The following is an 18,939-nucleotide window of genomic DNA, read 5'->3' as shown; positions in this document are numbered from 1 at the left end:
ATTCAGGGATAGCTTTCTTTCTGAAAGATTTTGAAAATTTGGAGCTTACTACTTGTTTGGGGCTTGTTAGTCCTTAGTTCTTTTGAGGATATTAGATGCTTTATGTAGGAAGAAGTACTCAAGTGCTGTTAACACACATAAATCAGACAAGTATGTTCTACATACATTTTCATGTGTGATTAAGTATGACTAATTTTATTTCATGTCAGAGTAGCATTTTGTTTGTCAGTATGCTAAGGTTCTTTCCTTTTGGTAGGACAGTTAGGGTAGCAGCCCAGTGACCTTCATGTAGGTTGGGATTTCTGTAGGGCACTGCTCTTTATTCTAAAGATAAAATTGAATTTTGAAATTTGTCTTTAACAGTATCCTAGCAGGTCTGTGTAGGATATAAACAGTGCTACCTCTTTGTGGCCCACATAGGTTACCCAGGCTTGTACTCTTCCGAAATGGCCCTGTATATACATGGTAATCAGCATGGTTGGGGCTACTTATTTGGGTTGTTTAAAACCTCCATTTCCTCTTCTGTATAGTTTGGATAACAGTTGTAAAGAGCTGATATAAGGATTAAATGAGATAATGTAAAACACTTTACACTTAATAGTTTCCCCTCTATCTTGGAGAAATGGTCACAGGTTATTCAAGGTGTTACTATAGGCATGCTTCTCCCAAGGACTCAAGGAGAATCCATTTCCTTGACTTGAAAAGCTTCACAAAATAAAGTAGAAGAAATTAAGGAAAATAAGTGTGCAACAGACTAGAACAATCTGGAGGCATTAACTCTGGGGAAGTATATTTTTATATCACACACTTGTTGCTGAGACTTGCAGTCTTTATCTTGGGATTCTCTTCCTCTGCTGTAAGAGTTGAATTTCCCAGGGTTTCAGTTCTGCCCCATCCCTGCTGTAGTCATTTATAAGTGCCATTGCTGTGCCAATCAGTGAGCTACTCCTGTAACTTACATAGCAAATTCTGGTCATGTTAACCAGTTAAAAATTATACAGTTTTTTAAAATTTTGAAACCTAAGGGGCACCTGGGTGGCTCAGTCGGTTAAGCGTCCAACTTTGGCTCAGGTCATGATCTCACTGCTCGTGAGTTCAAGCCCCGCCTCAGGCTCTGTGCTGACAGCTCAGAGCCTGGAGCCTGCTTCAGATTCTGTGTCTCCCTCTCTTTCTGCCCCTTCCCTGCTTACATTCTCTCTCTCAAAAATAAATAAACATTAAAAAAATTGTTTAATTTTGAAACATAAGATCTGTATTGATGTTTCACAGATAATTGGGACCTCCATGTTAGAAAAGACTCTTCATTAAAAATTTGACCATCTTTGATTGCTATTAACATGGTTGCCAATATTATATAAAAACTAGATAGAGTCCAGAGAATTACAGTTCTCTGGAGAACTTTTTCAAAAGTCAAGCTTATTTGGGGTACCTGGGTAGTTCCATCACTTAGGCATCCAACTCTTGATACCAGCTCAGGTTATGGTCTCACAGGTTTGTGAGATCAACCCCCTGTGTTGGGCTCTGTGCCAACAATGAGGAGCCTGTTTGGGATTTTCTCCTCCCCCCCCCCCCCATCTGCCCTTTTCTCTCTCTCAAAATAAATAAACATTTTTTTTAAACTAAGGTTTTTTAATTTTTATAACAGGAGTTTTAGAGTCACTTGTCTTCAAACGGATGAAGTTATAAGGAGAGTAGTGATCGGTTGTTCTGCATCTAAAGTGAGGACTAAAGAGAGGAAACAAGTTGAAATTGTAGAAAGAAAATTCAAGTAGAAACAAGGTTGAAACTCTTGAGTTCTAGAGTGATTAAATACTAGAATAAAATGCTAAGGGAGACTGAAATTTTCACCACTGAAGATAAGCAGATTGATGAATGAGCAGTCTTATCTTAGGTAACGGCACATTGTGTCTAGAAGCAAAGATCCAGACAGTGTGCTCCTTGGAGTTCTTCCCTGCACCCTGGTTCTTTCACTCTGGTGTATTACATAGTATACTTTTAGATTGTAAAATGAGTTTTAATGAAAATGACAGGATCAATCCTAGGAACTTAAAGCTGATAAAAACCTTCTGATAAAAGGCAAAGTGATTTTTTTTTTTATAATGGATCATAAAAGTTAAGCTCGTTCTTGCTACAAGAGATTGTTTGCCGTTCAGAAAAACTTGAGTAGCTTCTTGCTTTGTTTTCTTTCCTTGTATTTAAAAGGATTGTGAGGTTATAAATACATATGTATCTATTCTCTGTGCAGTTTTTCTGGAGTTAAGTCACAGAGAACATCTGTAACACAATCAGTTCCTCACATTAGATCATCACAATATCTTTTACAAATGTACTAATTTGTACTCATTTTGTTTTTTGGTGTTTCTTTTAGGCACCTAGTGACAATGGTTCTAAAATCCAAAGCTTTATTTTAGAATGGGATGAGGTGAGTAAATTGAATCTTTCTAAATTAGGTGAAAATTATGTGTATATCCTCAAGCAGAAATAATTTGTTACAATAGTTTTTTCCTCTTTTAAAATATTATGAATGATTTGGGTAGTACATGACTGAATTAATGGTGTTCTTAGACAACATTACTGACTGGACACCCCCCCCCCCCATGTTTTATTTTGTTTTTTGTTTTTGACTCAAATCCCTCAAAGTTGTCAATTGGGTAATTACCTTGATGAAGGAATATTTTTTTTTTCACATCAGCCTTAAAGGCAAGTGTACTCATTTACTGTGACTAGTTTAACAAATTACCACAAACCCAAGGGTTTAAAACAAAATATATTTATTCTCTTATAATTCTGGAAGCCAGAAATCCAAAACGGCTCTCTCTGAGATTAAAATCAAGGTGTCACTATAGCCATGCTTCTTCCAGGAATTCTAGAGAAGAATCCATTTTCTTGACTTTACCAGCTTCTGGAGACTCTCTTCATTACTGGGTCATTACCATGAATCCATGGCTACATCTGATAGATAGCCTTTTCTACCCCTGCTGCCATTATCACATGGCCTTTTCCCTCTAAAAAAGACACTTGAAATTCCATTTAGAGTCCACCTAGATGATCCAGGATGATCTTTCTATCTCAAGAGTTTTAACTAAATAACATCTGTACAGTCCCTGAACATTCATAGGTTCCAGGGTTTAGGACCTGGATATTTTGGGAGGCCATTATTCAGCCTACCACAGCAAACATACTGAGCTTTATTATTTAGTAATTTGTTTTACTGTCATTTATCATGTTCTCTCTTGCCCTGCTGCTTTTCTGCAGCTGAGTGGCCAGAGGGAATAGAAGAAATTTCATTGATAATTTGGTATTTTCAGCAGTATACAGGTATACCTTGGAGATATTGCAGGTTTGGTTCCAGCCAACCACAATAAAGCAAATATCTCAATAAAGCAAGTCACATGAATTTTTTGGTTTTCTAGTGTATATAAAAGTTATATATACAAGGGGCGCCTGGGTGGCTTGGTCGGTTAAGCATCCGACTTCGGCTCAGGTCATGATCTCACGGTCCGTGAGTTCGAGCCCCGCGTTGGGCTCTGTGCTGACAGCTCAGAGCCTGGAGCCTGTTTCAGATTCTGTGTCTCCCTCTCTCTCTGCTCCTCCCCTGTTCGTGCTCTGTCTCTCTCTGTCTCAAAAATAAATAAACGTTAAGGGGCGCCTGGGTGGCGCAGTCGGTTAAGCGTCCGACTTCAGCCAGGTCACGATCTCGCGGTCCGTGAGTTCGAGCCCCGCATCGGGCTCTGGGCTGATGGCTCAGAGCCTGGAGCCTGTTTCCGATTCTGTGTCTCCCTCTCTCTCTGCCCCTCCCCCGTTCATGCTCTGTCTCTCTCTGTCCCAAAAATAAATAAACGTTGAAAAAAAAATTTAAAAAAAAAAATAAAATAAACGTTAAAAAAAAAATTTTTTTTTAAAAAGTTATATATACACTATATTGTAGTCTATTAAATGTGCAGTGGCATTATGTCTTTTAAAAACAATACACATAATTTAAAGGGGCGCCTGGGTGGCTCAGTTGGTTAAACTGACTCTTGGTTTAGGCTCAGGTCATATCTCACAGTTCATGGGATTGAGCCCCACATCAGGCTCTCCACTGAGAGCACAGAGCCTGCTTGGGATTCTCTCTCTCCCCCCCCTCTCTCTCTGCCCCTCCCTTGCTCACACACGCTCTGTCTCTCACAATAAATAAACTAAAAAAGTAAAAATACTTTATTGCTGGGGCACCTGGATGGCTCAGTAGGTTAAGCATTCGACTCTTGATTTCACCTCCCATCATGATCTTAGAGTCATGAGATAAAACCCTGGATTGGGCTCTGGCACTGGGCATTGAGCCTGCTTAAGATTCTCTCTCTCCCTCTACCACTCATGTGCTCACTCACTCTCAAATAAATAAATGAACTGTATTGCTAAAAATTGCTAACTGTCATCTGAGCTTTCAGTGAGTCAGTCTGTTTGCTGCTGGAGGGTCTTGCCCCCATGTCGATGGCTCCCGACTGATCAGAGTAGTGGTTGCTAAAGGTTAGGGTGGCCTTCACAATTTCTTTAAAAAAAAAAAAAAAAAAAGACAACAATGTGTTTTGCTGCAAAGATTGACCCTTCCTTTCATGAATGATTTCTCTATAGCATGTGATGCCATTTGATAACATTTTACCAACACTAAAACTTTCACAACTGGAGTCAGTCCCTTCAAACCCTGTTGCTGTTCTATCAACTAAGTTTATGTAAGATTCTAAATCCTTTGTTGTCATTTCAACAATCTTCACAGCATCTTCACCAGGAGTACATTATATCTCAAGAAACTACTTACTTTGCTCATCCATACAAAGCAACACTTCATCTGCTCAAGTTTTATCATGAGATTGCAGCAATTAAGTCACATCTTCAGGCTCCATACTTCTAATTCTCGTTCTCTTGCTGCTTCCACCACACCTACTGTTACTTCCTCCACTGAAGTCTTAAAACCTCAAAGTCGTCCACGAGGGTTGGGATCAACTTCTGCCGAACTCCTGTCAATGTCTATAGTTGGACTTCTTCCTTTAAATCACTATAACAAATAATAATGAGAAAATTTGAAATATTATAAGAATTACCAAAATGTGACACAGAGACACAAAGTGAGCAAGTGCTATTAGAAAAATGACACCAATAGACTTGTTGGATGCAGGGTTGCCACAAGCCAGATTTTGTAAAAAAACAGTATCTGTGAAGCTCAATAAAGTGAGGTGCACTAAAATAATATGCCTATATTATAAGACTAATGAGGCACAAACAAGTTTTATTTTTACATTTTAAAAGGTTTTTTGGGGCGCCTGGGTGGTGCAGTCGGTTAAGCGTCCAACTTCAGCCAGGTCACGATCTCACGGTCCGGGAGTTCGAGCCCTGCGTCAGGCTCTGGGCTGATGGCTCAGAGCCTGGAGCCTGTTTCCGATTCTGTGTCTCCCTGTCTCTCTGCCCCTCCCCCGTTCATGCTCTGTCTGTCTCTGTCCCAAAAATAAAATAAACTTTGAAAAAAAAAAAAATTAAAAAAAAAAAAAGGTTTTTTATTCCAGAAGTTTTAAAAGAATTTAGAATTAGGAAATCTATTACTGCATCATAGTAATTTAGAAGAAAATACATATGTTGATAAATTATGAAAAGGTATTTGATAAAATTTAGCACTTACCTCAGTTAAAACTCAAATTAGGAATAGAAAGATAATTCCTTAACTGGCAATTATTTTTCTATCAAGTGAAATACCATCACTAAACAATAAAAGCATTTCAGGGGCACCTGTGTGGCTCAGTCAGTTGAACATCTGATTTTGGCTCAGGTCATGGACTCATGGTTCATGAGTTTGAGCCCCATGCCAGGCTCTGTGCTGACAGCTCAGATCCTGGAGCCTGCTTCTGATTCTGTGGTTCCCTCTCTCTCTGCCCCACCCCCGCTCATGCTCGCACGCGCACTCTTTCTCTCTCTAAAATAGACATTTAAAAAAAAATTTTTTTAAGCATTTCAGTCAAAGCAGAAACAAGTCAAAAGTTGCTGGTTCCCTCCTTTATTTAGTATTAATGCAGTATGATTTAGAACTAAAACAAGTACAGCCATGTAGTGGCAGGGCTGGGGGAGGGGGGGCAAAATTATCATTATTTACAGATGGTACAATTTTCTATTTAGACAGCTTAATAGAATCAACTGTACACCATTAAAACAGGAGAGTGTAGTAAAGCAGCCAAATACAGACTGAAGGTTTTCTTTGAAGCAGAAGTCACCCTAAAACCACCCTTTAAATCTACCAACACAATGAAGAAAAATGGGTAGAGAATAAGAAATTTGTCCATTTTATGTAGCATCCTAAATTTCTGAAACTCTGTAGTTGTCCTGAGCTGCATACTTTCCTCTCTCCCATTCATGCTTTCGCTCTCTCTAAAATTAAAAAAAAAAAAAAAGACTTATTAAAAAAAGATGTGTGTTATCTCAACTTTCTCTTGAGATCCATGATGGTCATGTAACAAAGATGATTTATCATGTACACTAGCTGATGTTACTGTCCATCAAGGACAAATTGATGTGAATCTGTCTTTTTACAGTAATACACATGATATATAATAACCAGCCATTTTTTAAATATATAATAATCAGCCTTTTTTTTTTTTTTTAGGGAAAAGGAAATGGAGAATTTTGTCAATGTTACATGGGCTTACAGAAGCAATTTAAAATTACTAAACTGTCACCAGCAATGGGTTGTAAATTTAGACTGTCAGCCAAAAATGAATATGGCACAAGGTAAGATACATTTTAATGTAAATATATTATTTAGTCAACTTACATAAATTATTCAGAGTCCAAATTATCCACTAAAAATTATGCTTTAGTTTATCACTCTGTTGGTAAAGATCTGTTACTAGCTTTAGCAAAAGCTGTAAGAGAATATGTTAGTTACATAAATTGCAGTTTTAAAAGAATGTTAACTCACCTTTTAGGTATCTGATCTGGTTACCATAAAACTATTATCAGATCCAAGATATATTACTTGGATTATAATTAGTTATCAAAAACTGTCACTTTCAAAAAAAAATTCCATTTATCAGAAATGAGTTCTTTAGCTATAAAAACTTTTATTCATTCATTTTTAAAAACCATTTGTTTCAACAGTGGTTTTAGTGAAGAAGTCTTCTATTACACTTCAGGCTGTGCCCCTTCTATGCCAGCAAGTCCTGTATTAACTAAGGCTGGTGTTACTTGGTTATCCTTACAATGGAGTAAGCCCTCAGGAACACCATCAGATGAAGGAATTTCTTACATTTTAGAGATGGAAGAAGAAACTTCAGTAAGTACGAATATGTATTTTAAGTAAGAGTGTTTAGGGGCGCCTGGGTGGCGCAGTCGGTTAAGCGTCCGACTTCAGCCAGGTCACGATCTCGCGGTCCGTGAGTTCGAGCCCCGCGTCGGGCTCTGGGCTGATGGCTCAGAGCCTGGAGCCTGTTTCTGATTCTGTGTCTCCCTCTCTCTCTGCCCCTCCCCCGTTCATGCTCTGTCTCTCTCTGTCCCAAAAATAAATTAAAAAAAAAAAAAAAAAAAAGTAAGAGTGTTTAAAACATATTTCAGTGTGGCATTAATACTTGTAAGTAAATAGTGCCACAATAGTTCGATCTTTCTCTAAATCCTTTGAATCCTTGGTTGGTTATTGTTGAGGAATATTGAGGAGTGAGGAAGAATTCAGTCTTTTGTTTTCTTGATGTATAGGAGCGAGTTTTGTTTTTTATGTATGTTTGTATGTACGTTTGTGCCTAGGAACAGCATAGACTACATTTTAAATATATATGTTTAGGGAAAATAGAGGAAGATCACCACAGCCTTTTAGCCTAAGCAGCTCTAAAAAATAAGGAAATAACGTGTCCATCTTTTCCAGCTGTTTTCATACATTGCTTTCCCAAATGCCAGAGAAGATTTGAAGAGAGATTATAAGATTAAATAGTGCAGCCAGAATGTAGTTTCCAGTGATTTGTCTCTTATGAGCTAGAACAAAGCTGAACATGAGTTAGGATGTCTTCTATTAGTTCTACATAGTTTCGTAGCTTTTCAGAGCTACTTTAAAGCAGTATGAGTCAAAAATAGCATTGATCCACTCCCAGCTATATACCCAAGAGAATTGAAAACAAGTGTTTATACAGAAATTTGTACATGAATGTTCACAGCAGCGTTATTCATAATAGCCAAAAAGTGGAAACAACCCAAATGTCTATCAACTGATGAATGGATAAGCAGAAATGTGATATATCCATACAGTGGAATATCAATTAGCCAGATAAAGGAATGGAGTACTGACACATGCCACAACATGAATGAACCTTGAAAACATTATGTTAAGTAAAAGAACCTAGTCACAAAGACCATATATTGTGTGATTCCATTTATTATGGATATAGGCAAATCCATAGAGACAGAAAATATACTAATGGATGAGAAAAGAAGGAAAGTGACTGCTAACCAATAAATAAAGTGCAGGCTTTATTGTGGGATTAAGAATTTAATGATGGTTGCACAACCTTGTGAATATACTATAAATGATTGAATTTCATACTTCAAAATGGGAATTTTATAGCATGTGAACTATACATCAACTTAAAAAATTTCAAATAACATTGGGAAAGTAGTAAGGGATTGTTACTGAAGCTATAAATAGCATTCCAAAACCTAAGTGACATCCCTACCTGCCAGCACAACCAACCATTCATTCATTTACTTAAACACACCTATGTGTTTAGGTCAAGTTTAAATATAGTTCTTTTTAGCTCTTGCAACATCTGTCTAGGAAATTCTGTTAGTTCTAGGCATATGCTTACTTATGGTGAAGTCACCATTGGCTCTGACTTTACCCTCAGCATGAAGATTGTCTCTTGGTTACTGTATTTACTCGAAATGAGGTCTCCTTCATGCTACAAACATTCACTAGCATTTCTGGATTTGTCCATTGAAGATAAAAGTACCAAAGTGAGGAATACACTTAACAGAGTGTTAATCACATTGTAAACAGAAGATGAAGAAGACCTAGATCTTTTTACATGTTTGTTATTCCCCATATTTCTGCTGTTAGATATCTAAGGGAGGCTTATTTTCCCTTTCCAGGGATATGGTTTTAAGCCTAAATATGATGGAGAAGATCTTGCTTACACAGTGAAGAATCTCAGACGTAGTACAAAGTATAAATTTAAGGTAAGCTTTGAAAGCCCTTAAAATATTTGTTTGTTCTTATTGTTCCTATTGTTCTAAAGCCAAGTACATACCTCACTCCTTTGGTTTTAAATCTAAAATAATGAGCATTACTGCTTTACTTTCTTACTATGTAACATTGGTTATCAAACTGTATATATATTTAAATTCAAAACAATTTTAATGTTTTATGGGACTTTTATTTGTATAATGGGAACAAACATCTAAATGTGGATGTTGGGCACCTGCTTGGCTCAGTTGGTTAAGCATCTAACTCTGGTTCAGGTCATGATCTTACAGCTCGTGAGTTCAAACCTTACATCGGGCTCTGTGCTGACATCTCAGAGCCTGGAGCCTGCTTCAGATTCTGTGTCTCCGTCTCTGCCCCTGTGTCTCCATCTCTCTCTGCCCCTCCCCTTTCTCTCTCCTCTCTCTTTTTCTCTCTCCCTCTCTCTCTCTCTCTTTCAAAAATAAACATTAAAAAAATTTTTTTTAATGTGGATGTTGTTAAACATTCAAAATATGCTTTTTTGTCAGGGGATATCAGAAAAAGTAATGCTATTATTTTCTTGGTACATTATATCAAGCGGTGCACAGTTTCCATTTGTCCTGTTACTGGTAGTCAAAGATTACATCTACTGTGTTTCTTCACTGTAAAGCTGTTCTTTTTCCCTTTGTAATTAACAAGTATTTTGTAAATACTGTGTGAACACTTTGTTTTTCATCACTTTCATCTACTAGCTTTAACACCCATTGATAATTTTTGCCTGAATCAGTTATTACTATGATTAATGGTTGCCAAGTGGTGATTTTAATTTTATCATTCCTTCTACATCTATCAGTTGGCATCATACTATAAAGAAAAGCTTTCTCTTATCATATATGTCAGTATGAACTCATGAATTCCTGTTAATTGAGTGAGTTATATTTTGTTACTATGATTATCATTTATGAGGCTCACATTGTTTCAAATTTGGGAGCTCCTTTGAGCTGCCTTTCAGATTCTTTTGAAATGTGCCCCCCTCCCCCCCCCCATCATTCTTTTGAGCCTTTCCTTTCTGGCACATGATATTCCAGTCTCCAATCCTTCAATGTCAGAATTGGTCATTTCTCAAAGCACCTGGGTCCCTTTAGTGGACCGTGGTATTTAGAAGCCAATATCTGAGTACTAAGTATACTTAATGCTATACGTTTTTGCCACTCCTGGGCATCCTCTCAATGGACAGAGCTAGGAACTATATGTATGTATGAATGTAATTTGGTTTTGTGTGTGTGTTACATGATAATAGAATTCTAAGAATTTTAATAATTTACCAATTATAAAGACCTTAACAGTTCTAAAGTCAAATATAAAAATACTTATGAATTATATTGCTGTACAATTTAGTAACTTGAAAAAACAGGCATTTATTTTCTCACAGTTCCTGGGGGTCAGGAATTCAAGACCAGCTTAGCTGGGTGGTTCTGATAGAGGGTTTATGTGAGGTTGCAGTCAAGATGCCAGCTAGGGCTGCAGTCACTTGAAGGTTTGTCTGGGGTTGGAGGATTTGCTCCCAAGTTCACTCAAGTGTTGGTAGCCTTCATTTCCTCTCTGACTGTTGGTCAGAGGCTTCAGTTCCTCACCAGATGGGCTTCTCTGTAGCAAAGCTACACACTGTGATTTCTGCTAGGTTGTATTAGAGGCAAGTCATTAAGTGCAATTCAAAGGGAAGAGGAATTAGCCTTTATCTTTTGAATAAAGGAAATTCAAAGAATTTGTGGACATCTTTTTAAAACCCAAAGAATAGTAAAAGAATACATAAATCAAGCTCATCAAGTATCATCAGATTATAGCTTGTTCTTGTAATGACTCTAGTTTAATATCAAACTGTTACAGACTTACACCTGTATCCCCAGAACTGGCTCTCAAAGAGGATTGATTATACCTGAATATTCTTCATATATGCTGAGTCCCTGTTGTAGACATTCTCATATAAACAAACCATCACAGTCTGAAAACTTTTACTTTATCACTTGATTGAGCTTATCTGTCATCACTTTGTTCATTAAGCCAATATCATTAGGTATCAAATATCAATTATTTTATGTCTTTGTGTTTTCATCACAGGTTATTGCTTACAACTCAGAAGGTAAAAGTAACCCAAGTGAAGTAGTAGAATTTACTACATGCCCTGATAAACCAGGTGTACCTGTGAAGCCATCAGTTAAAGGAAAGATACATTCACACAGTTTTAAAATAACTTGGGGTAAGATATGCGTATTTGTACATCATTACTTTTATATTTGATTGTAATGATTTGAATATTAGGATAATTTTTAAGATAGTTGAGTACAGTTGTTAGCTGAAGCAAGTTTAATTGGAAATGTGAGAATCATTCATTGTTTGAGGATCTCTTTTGTAGAAAACTTTACACTCACACAAATACCAAGTTCATATTTGATACAGAAGAACTTGGAATCTGTGGTAGGACTGTGAGCAGAGACAGCACTGTGTGAAGTGAATGATTACTGAAATTGTAGCTAAAGTCACCTGAGTCATCCTGGCTCTCCTGAGAAATGAAAATCACTTTTACTCATTTGAAACAAACATTTGTTAGGGTGCCTGGCGGGCAGAAGAGCGTGTGACTTTTCATCTTGGGGTCGTCAATTCAAGCCCCATGTTAGGTATGGAGAAAACCTAACCTTAAATAAGTAAAACTTGAAAAAATAATAATTATTATTGAACACCTTATATACTATTTGTTGCAAAATCGATAGATTAATGAGATGCTGGTATTAATAAAAAAAAGCACTGCGGGTGATTCTTTTTATTTTTTAAGCAATCTTAGGTTTGGTATTCCACTTACTAGGATTTTCTGTCATTTTTAACTATGTATTTTGCCTAATACCACCTTTACTTCTTTGGATAGACCCACCAAAAGACAATGGAGGTGCAGCCATTAATAAGTATGTAGTGGAGATGGCAGAAGGTTCTAATGGTAAGAATAACTATTAAAAATTAATAGATTTATACCAGTATGCCCCTGCTCTTCATGACTGTACATTTTATATGATCTGTTTTCTTTCACTCTTAATTTTTTCCCTTTGTTTATAGCAGTTAGAATTTTGCCTGTTATGATCCACTTTAAGTTCTAATCTCTAGAAATAGAGTGAATCAAATGTAAGAATGCTGTATACCTATATTATTACTTTTATTTTTTTAGTTTATTTCTTTCTCATGAGTTTGCCTTGCCCAGTTCCAGTATATCTAAAGTTTTCTAAACTTTCGGTTAGATTTATAACCAGACATGTCAAAGAAAAATTAACTTCTAAAATTTAACTTACATTATACTAGTTTTAGTAATATTTTCTGTGCCTCATGAACTTAATTTTTGAATAACACATGTAACAATCCATATTTCTGTGAATTGAACTGCTTCCCACAAAATAATAAGAATGTCTTTTAATTAAGACTAAACTTCCTGTGGTTGGTTCTTTCTACTCTTTGTGTGTTATAATGTTATTACTGGACCAGTAAACACATTTAAAATGCTTAATTAAAAGCAAATTATCAATGTAAGCCAAAGTCTGTAACAGAGTTACAGAGATATTTCATTTCAATAAAGCCATGCAGATTCGTCTAGGAAGCTGCACACATAAAGAAAATTAGGTCATTTCCAGGAAACTCAAAACAAGCTTAAATTGTTTCTGACAAATTACATAAACACTTACTTAGTGAAGCTAGGATACCTGCCGTGTCCATGATACCCAAATGTTAAACATTACCTCGTAGCTGATTGAACATAATTCTTCACCTTCCAGGAAACAAATGGGATATGATATACAGTGGAGCTACTAGGGAACATCTTTGTGATCGACTAAATCCAGGCTGTTTCTATCGTTTACGAGTTTACTGCATCAGTGATGGAGGACAGAGTGCGGTAATACTTACATCTAGATTTTTTTTTTCAAGTTTGGGTCAAATAAGATGGAATCACCAAATGCCACCTCAAATATTGAAATGTATCCAAAGCAATTTCTGTAATTTAGGTGATTAATTTATACTGATCAGAATATTCTGTAACTTATAGTGATAAAAATATTCTAAAATAGTACATGGCTTATAATCAGTATTCAGTGAATATCTATTGTCTGGTTGTTTAGCTTTGCAACAACAGATATACAAAAATACTGCAGAAAAATTTATAAAGGTAAATTTTAGGATGATGTTCAATAGCCATACCTAACAGGAATAAAAATAAAATAATTGTAGACTGATTGCTCTATAAATTATGTGTATCAGGACAAACCATAATCATTTACTGTTTAAACACAGATTCTAGTAATTACTTATTTCAGGAAAGTTGGCAATTATTTTTATTACTAGAGAATTTATCACTAACCTAAATGGACTTAAAGTGTGCCATTGATTATATATGAGATATTTGTAATGTTCTAGAGAGGTAATTTTTTTAATAGGAGTGGTATTTTTTTAATGAATTTAACTAAGAATGGGTTCGTGGAGCATTAGTAACTGTCATTTTTCAAATGGAATTTAATGCAATGAAGTTACCTTTTTTTTTTTTTTAATTTTTTTTTTTTTAACGTTTTTATTTATTTTTGGGACAAAGAGAGACAGAGCATGAACAGGGGAGGGGCAGAGAGAGAGGGAGACACAGAATCAGAAACAGGCTCCAGGCTCCGAGCCATCAGCCCAGAGCCTGACGCGGGGCTCGAACTCACGGACCACGAGATCGTGACCTGGCTGAAGTCGGACGCTTAACCGACTGCGCCACCCAGGCGCCCCTGAAGTTACCTTTTTTAAAAATGAATTTATAAGCATTTTGTTGAAAATGGAAGTATTAGGAAACTGTATGCAAGTCCTACCCAACAGGCTTGGGATCCAATTGCTTCACTGTATCTAATAAGAACATCTTCCAGGATTAGAAAGAACAGATCCCACCCCAAAAACAACACTAATTTTCTAATACAGTGATATAGCATTCTCATATAGGATACCTTTCTAAATAAGGTGATGACCAAATATTTATGTTTGTAAAGAATATTAAGTGTAAACCTTAATACAGTGCAGTTAAGGATATGGTACTGAGTGCATGTCAGTGTTTGTAAAAGAAGTCTTTTAAAATAAAACTAAACGATAAACATTTTTTAAATAACATCGAAACCAAGATAATACCAAATACCTGGAAAGATACCAAGCACTTGGAAAAGTTAACCTGATTTTTGAATTATTTTTAGGTGGAAAAGAAAAAGGAAAGATTTTATATGCATATATGTATATTAATATTTAGATTAAAAATACAATATACAGTTAAAGTAACCAAAATAGTCTAAACCTTCTGAAAACATGGCAAACAGTATTTACAGAATATGAAAACATCCTTAGAAGAGATTTGTGGATCCATTTGGATGAGATCAAAAATAATCTTTATTAGTCCAGTAGGTTTTGTTGAAGGTTATTTTTTTGTTGTTTTTCAATTATGGAAAGATGAAGAGTTTTTTGTTCTTTTTTTCTGGTAACTTTCTTTGTATATAGTTGTCACATAATATGTGTCTTTATTTGTTAATATAAAATCAGAGTTTTAATGATTTAATTGGGTTCTTATTTTATTTAGAACTTTATTCCTTTTCAATTGATAGTCAAGTAGAATTTCAAATTATTGATGCAGTCTTTGTGTTCATGTTATTTTTCTTTAACAAAAGCATTCCGGTTGGGGCATTTTTGTTTTGTTATTGCTTTTGTTTTGGCAGGTATCTGAATCTTTACTTGTGCAGACTCCAGCTGTGCCTCCTGGCCCATGCCTCCCTCCCAGATTACAGGGTAGACCCAAAGCAAAAGAAATACAGTTACGATGGGGTAATTTTCATTTTGGTAATAAATTATAATTGAGTTAGTACTAAATATATTCCTTTTGTTAAATTGCATAAATCTTTCCACCTTTAGGACCCCCTCTGGTTGATGGTGGATCACCCATTTTCTGCTATGGTGTGGAGATGTCTCCTGTAGAAAAAGATGAACCCAGAGAAGTTTACCAAGGTTCTGAAGTAGAATGTACAGTGAGCAACCTTCTTCCTGGAAAGACTTATAGCTTCAGACTGCATGCAGCTAACAAAATGGGGGTAGGAAGACTCTGCTGATTGAATTATAATCACAGTAGTAGTTCACAGAACATACATAATTGCACCCATTAGTTAGCCATTTTGCTTTCAACATGTGACTCCAAATTTTACAGTTTTTAATAAGCCTATATTGATAAATAAGAGAGAGGTCTGTATATATGATAGTTATTATAGAATCTCAGTATTTTCAAACCCCATTTATAATTTGTGACACTCGGAACTTTAGCTGGGTTGAAGTTTGCCTTTCAGGTGATGCTAATAGGGTTTACCTAATAAGTTAAAGAGTAAGAACAAAACTATTAGATGAAATACTTTGGATAATTAAGTTTTTTGAGGCTGGTTATATACAGCATTTATTTTATTTGGCTAATTGTGATTCATTTTTTGCCTAAGGAAAAGATAACTTATATTTTAAGCATTTCTGGCTTTATGTGACTTTTTAAAAAGTATTCTCTGTGTATCTGTACAGTTCCATAAAATGGACAAAACAGGTGATATCTCCATTGTACAGCTGAGGAGGCTGGGGCTCAGAAAAACTAAACATCTTGTCCACAGTCACCCAAATAAGAAGTGACAGAGATAAGCCACAGATTCAGGGCTGTCAGACTCCAGAGCCAAAGCCCTTTCCATTCAACCAGGACATTTCTCATCTCTGCATTAAAACAGATTCTCTCAGGACAAAGCAGTAATTTCTTGTCTTAGTTGAATAACATTATGTTTCCTTACTCTATAATTTCACAAAATTAAACTGCCAAGTCTCTCCCCTCCCATTACTTCATATGTTAGTGAACTTTACTATTTTATGTCCCATTCTCCAACTAAGTTCAGTATCTGTATCTGTAAACTTATCTTAAAATTTCTTATGTCAGTCCTTTTTGGCAGTTCTTACATAAGTCATAGTGTTCTGTCTGAAGTTATCATCTTGTCAGCCCCACAAGGCTGCAGTACACTGGGATAGCATCTTTAATACTTACTTAATCTGTATTTTCAGGATTCTGATAATTTGTGACAATCATTGTAAATAATTTGCTTTCTGCACTTCCAGAGAGTATACATTTTATACCCTTTTTAAAGCTATTCTAAATTTTAAGATATAATTTATGCCTACCATTTTTCATGCCTTTAATTGGTATCCTTTCCTTCACTCCTCATATAATTTCTCCTGACTTATTCCATGTACCTAATTCCCTAATGCCCTGCCCTTCTTACAAAATCAGTCATGAAGGAAAAAGGAAAAGGAACAAGAGAAAAAAGTACAGTAAATGAAACTTAAAAATACCTGACATAGTAACTTCCATAATCATTAAATCTTTTTCCTTTCTATGAATGCTTTTAGAGTTCTATTATGACCAGCCAGTCTTGAAGGAGAAGGATTATGCACTTATTTATGTATGTGAATATTTATGGAGAGCTGTGCAATCTGTGGGTGAAAAATGAAAATGCTGGTTATGTTTGTTTTTCTAGTTTGGACCATTTTCAGAAAAATGTGATATTACTACAGCCCCTGGACCACCAGATCAGTGCAAGCCCCCTCAAGTTACATGCAGATCTGCAACTTGTGCACAAGTGAATTGGGAGGTACTGTAATTCCCATTGACTTACTCTCTTAAGTAATTAGAATAGTTCATATAAAAGAATAGAGATACTATTCATTTTTTTTTTTAAGTTTATTCATTTATTTTGAGAGGGAGAGAGAATCCCAAGCAGGCTCCTCATTGTCAGTGCAGAGCCCAATGCGGGGCTAGAACCCACAAACCATGAGATCATGATCTGAGCTGACTGAGCCACCCAGGGGCCCCGAGATACTATTCATTTAACCTTCTAAATCATGCAAACAGTAAGGCCTACTTAAGTTCATGTGTTATAAAGTGAAATTTTTGCTTTGAAGCATTTAAGTAAGGTATATTTGCATTACAAGTATATGGTTTCTTGTTCATGATGTGCTTTGTATTTTTTCAAAGGCTTTGTCTCATTACCAAGATACTTAGCCACTGGTGAGCTTAATGTTCAGAACAAACATTCATAGGGATTAGTATAATACTATTTCTCTTGTATTTATTATTTCCACTGTGTTTTATTATGTACAGTAATAATCAGTAATGATAATTAAATTTTCAGTTTCCTTTGAAATTTAACAAAGAAAATGTCCTTACATGATTTAACATTTATATTACTTAATAGAATTATATTGAAGTATATTTACCTTAAAATTCTCTTTCTAAAGTGATTTAGTCATATTTCTACTTATAATTGAAAACAAAGTTATATTTTTTGATCAGTCTTAAATTCAGGTGACCTTAATGAATAAAAATGTAATATTAAACAGTTTTAATCCCACTTGAACATTTCAAAGAAATTCAAAAGCAATTCAGTTTGATATGTGCAGGTAAAGAACATTTGTGCCTAAAAACTAATCAGTGTCAAGACTTAAGACCTTTTCCTCTTTTTAATTTAAAGATCCCTTTGAGTAACGGAACAGATGTCACTGAATATCGATTGGAGTGGGGAGGCGTTGAAGGAAGTATGCAGATGTGTTACTGTGGGCCTGGTCTCAGTTATGAATTAAAAGGACTTTCACCGGCAACCACCTATTATTGCAGAGTCCAGGTAAAGGTGGTCCGGGCTTTGTTACTCTAGCCAGATTTTTGTGTTCTGTGAGCATTTTGATGGTCATGTGTTTTTAACTTACGGGCTCTGTTAATTTGTAGGCTCTGAGTGTTGTGGGTGCAGGCCCTTTCAGTGAAGTAGTAGCCTGTGTGACTCCACCATCAGTTCCTGCTGTTGTGACTTGTCTTCAAGAAATAAGTGATGATGATATAGAAAATCCTCATTATTCACCTTCTACATGCCTTGCAATAAGCTGGGAAAAGCCTTGTGACCATGGTTCAGAAATCCTTGCCTACAGCATCGACTTTGGAGATAAACAGCCCTTGGCAGTGGGAAAGGTTACAAGCTATATTATAGACAATTTGCAACCAGATACAACATACAGGTACACTCTAAAAACTATGTTAATTTTTGCCTAGACCAGAGAGAAACTCTAAATAGAATAATCATAACCGAATTTTTTTTTCCTTATGTCGCACTTAGAATACGGATTCAAGCCTTGAATAGCCTTGGAGCTGGTCCTTTCAGCCACATGATAAAATTAAAAACTAAGCCCCTCCCTCCTGACCCACCTCGTCTGGAATGTGTTGCCTTCAGCCACCAGAACCTTAAGCTGAAGTGGGGAGAAGGAACCCCAAAATCACTGTCAACAGATTCTATTCAGTACCACCTTCAGATGGAGGACAAGAATGGAAGGTAGGTGTTTGTAATTGGTTCTTCATATAGTTTCTTAGGTCTTAAGTGTATAAACTTCAATAAAAAGTAGAGGTAAACAAAATAAATTTTCAAAAACAAGGTTAGAATTTTCATAAGAGATAATTTTAAGTGTGCTATTTTCAAAACACCAGAAGATATAATGAAGGTTTCCCGTTTGTAGCTTGTGAGCGGGATGCTGAGAGAAAAATTAAATTGGCTATTCTTTGGCTCTCTAACCCATTTACTCTTTCATGTAAAAGAAACATAATCTTTGCTACAAAACCAGCTCTTCAACACTTATTTCCAGCAGAGGCAGTTTTAACAGTACATGATTAATTG

At 35.9% G+C, this 18,939-nt stretch overlaps 1 protein-coding gene across 5 annotated transcripts in view; it reads left to right on the top strand.

The window, feature by feature from the left end:
* FNDC3A (fibronectin type III domain containing 3A) overlaps positions 1-18,939 on the top strand; it is a 146,628-nt gene that overhangs the window by 112,343 nt on the left and 15,346 nt on the right. For all 5 annotated transcript variants that reach the window (XM_047854623.1, XM_047854636.1, XM_047854628.1 and 2 more), the window contains 13 exons: positions 2,369-2,422; positions 6,626-6,750; positions 7,120-7,294; positions 9,094-9,180; positions 11,285-11,423; positions 12,087-12,155; positions 12,979-13,097; positions 14,929-15,034; positions 15,122-15,297; positions 16,762-16,875; positions 17,755-17,904; positions 18,006-18,289; positions 18,388-18,600. In XM_047854623.1, the coding sequence (XP_047710579.1) occupies positions 2,369-2,422; positions 6,626-6,750; positions 7,120-7,294; positions 9,094-9,180; positions 11,285-11,423; positions 12,087-12,155; positions 12,979-13,097; positions 14,929-15,034; positions 15,122-15,297; positions 16,762-16,875; positions 17,755-17,904; positions 18,006-18,289; positions 18,388-18,600 (1,811 nt within the window). The remainder of the gene's footprint in view (positions 1-2,368; positions 2,423-6,625; positions 6,751-7,119; positions 7,295-9,093; positions 9,181-11,284; positions 11,424-12,086; positions 12,156-12,978; positions 13,098-14,928; positions 15,035-15,121; positions 15,298-16,761; positions 16,876-17,754; positions 17,905-18,005; positions 18,290-18,387; positions 18,601-18,939) is intronic.

The sequence above is a fragment of the Prionailurus viverrinus genome, chromosome A1 (assembly GCF_022837055.1).
Source record: "Prionailurus viverrinus isolate Anna chromosome A1, UM_Priviv_1.0, whole genome shotgun sequence".
In the NCBI taxonomy this organism is placed as follows: domain Eukaryota; kingdom Metazoa; phylum Chordata; class Mammalia; order Carnivora; family Felidae; genus Prionailurus; species Prionailurus viverrinus.
This window is presented reverse-complemented; position numbering and strand designations above follow the sequence as displayed.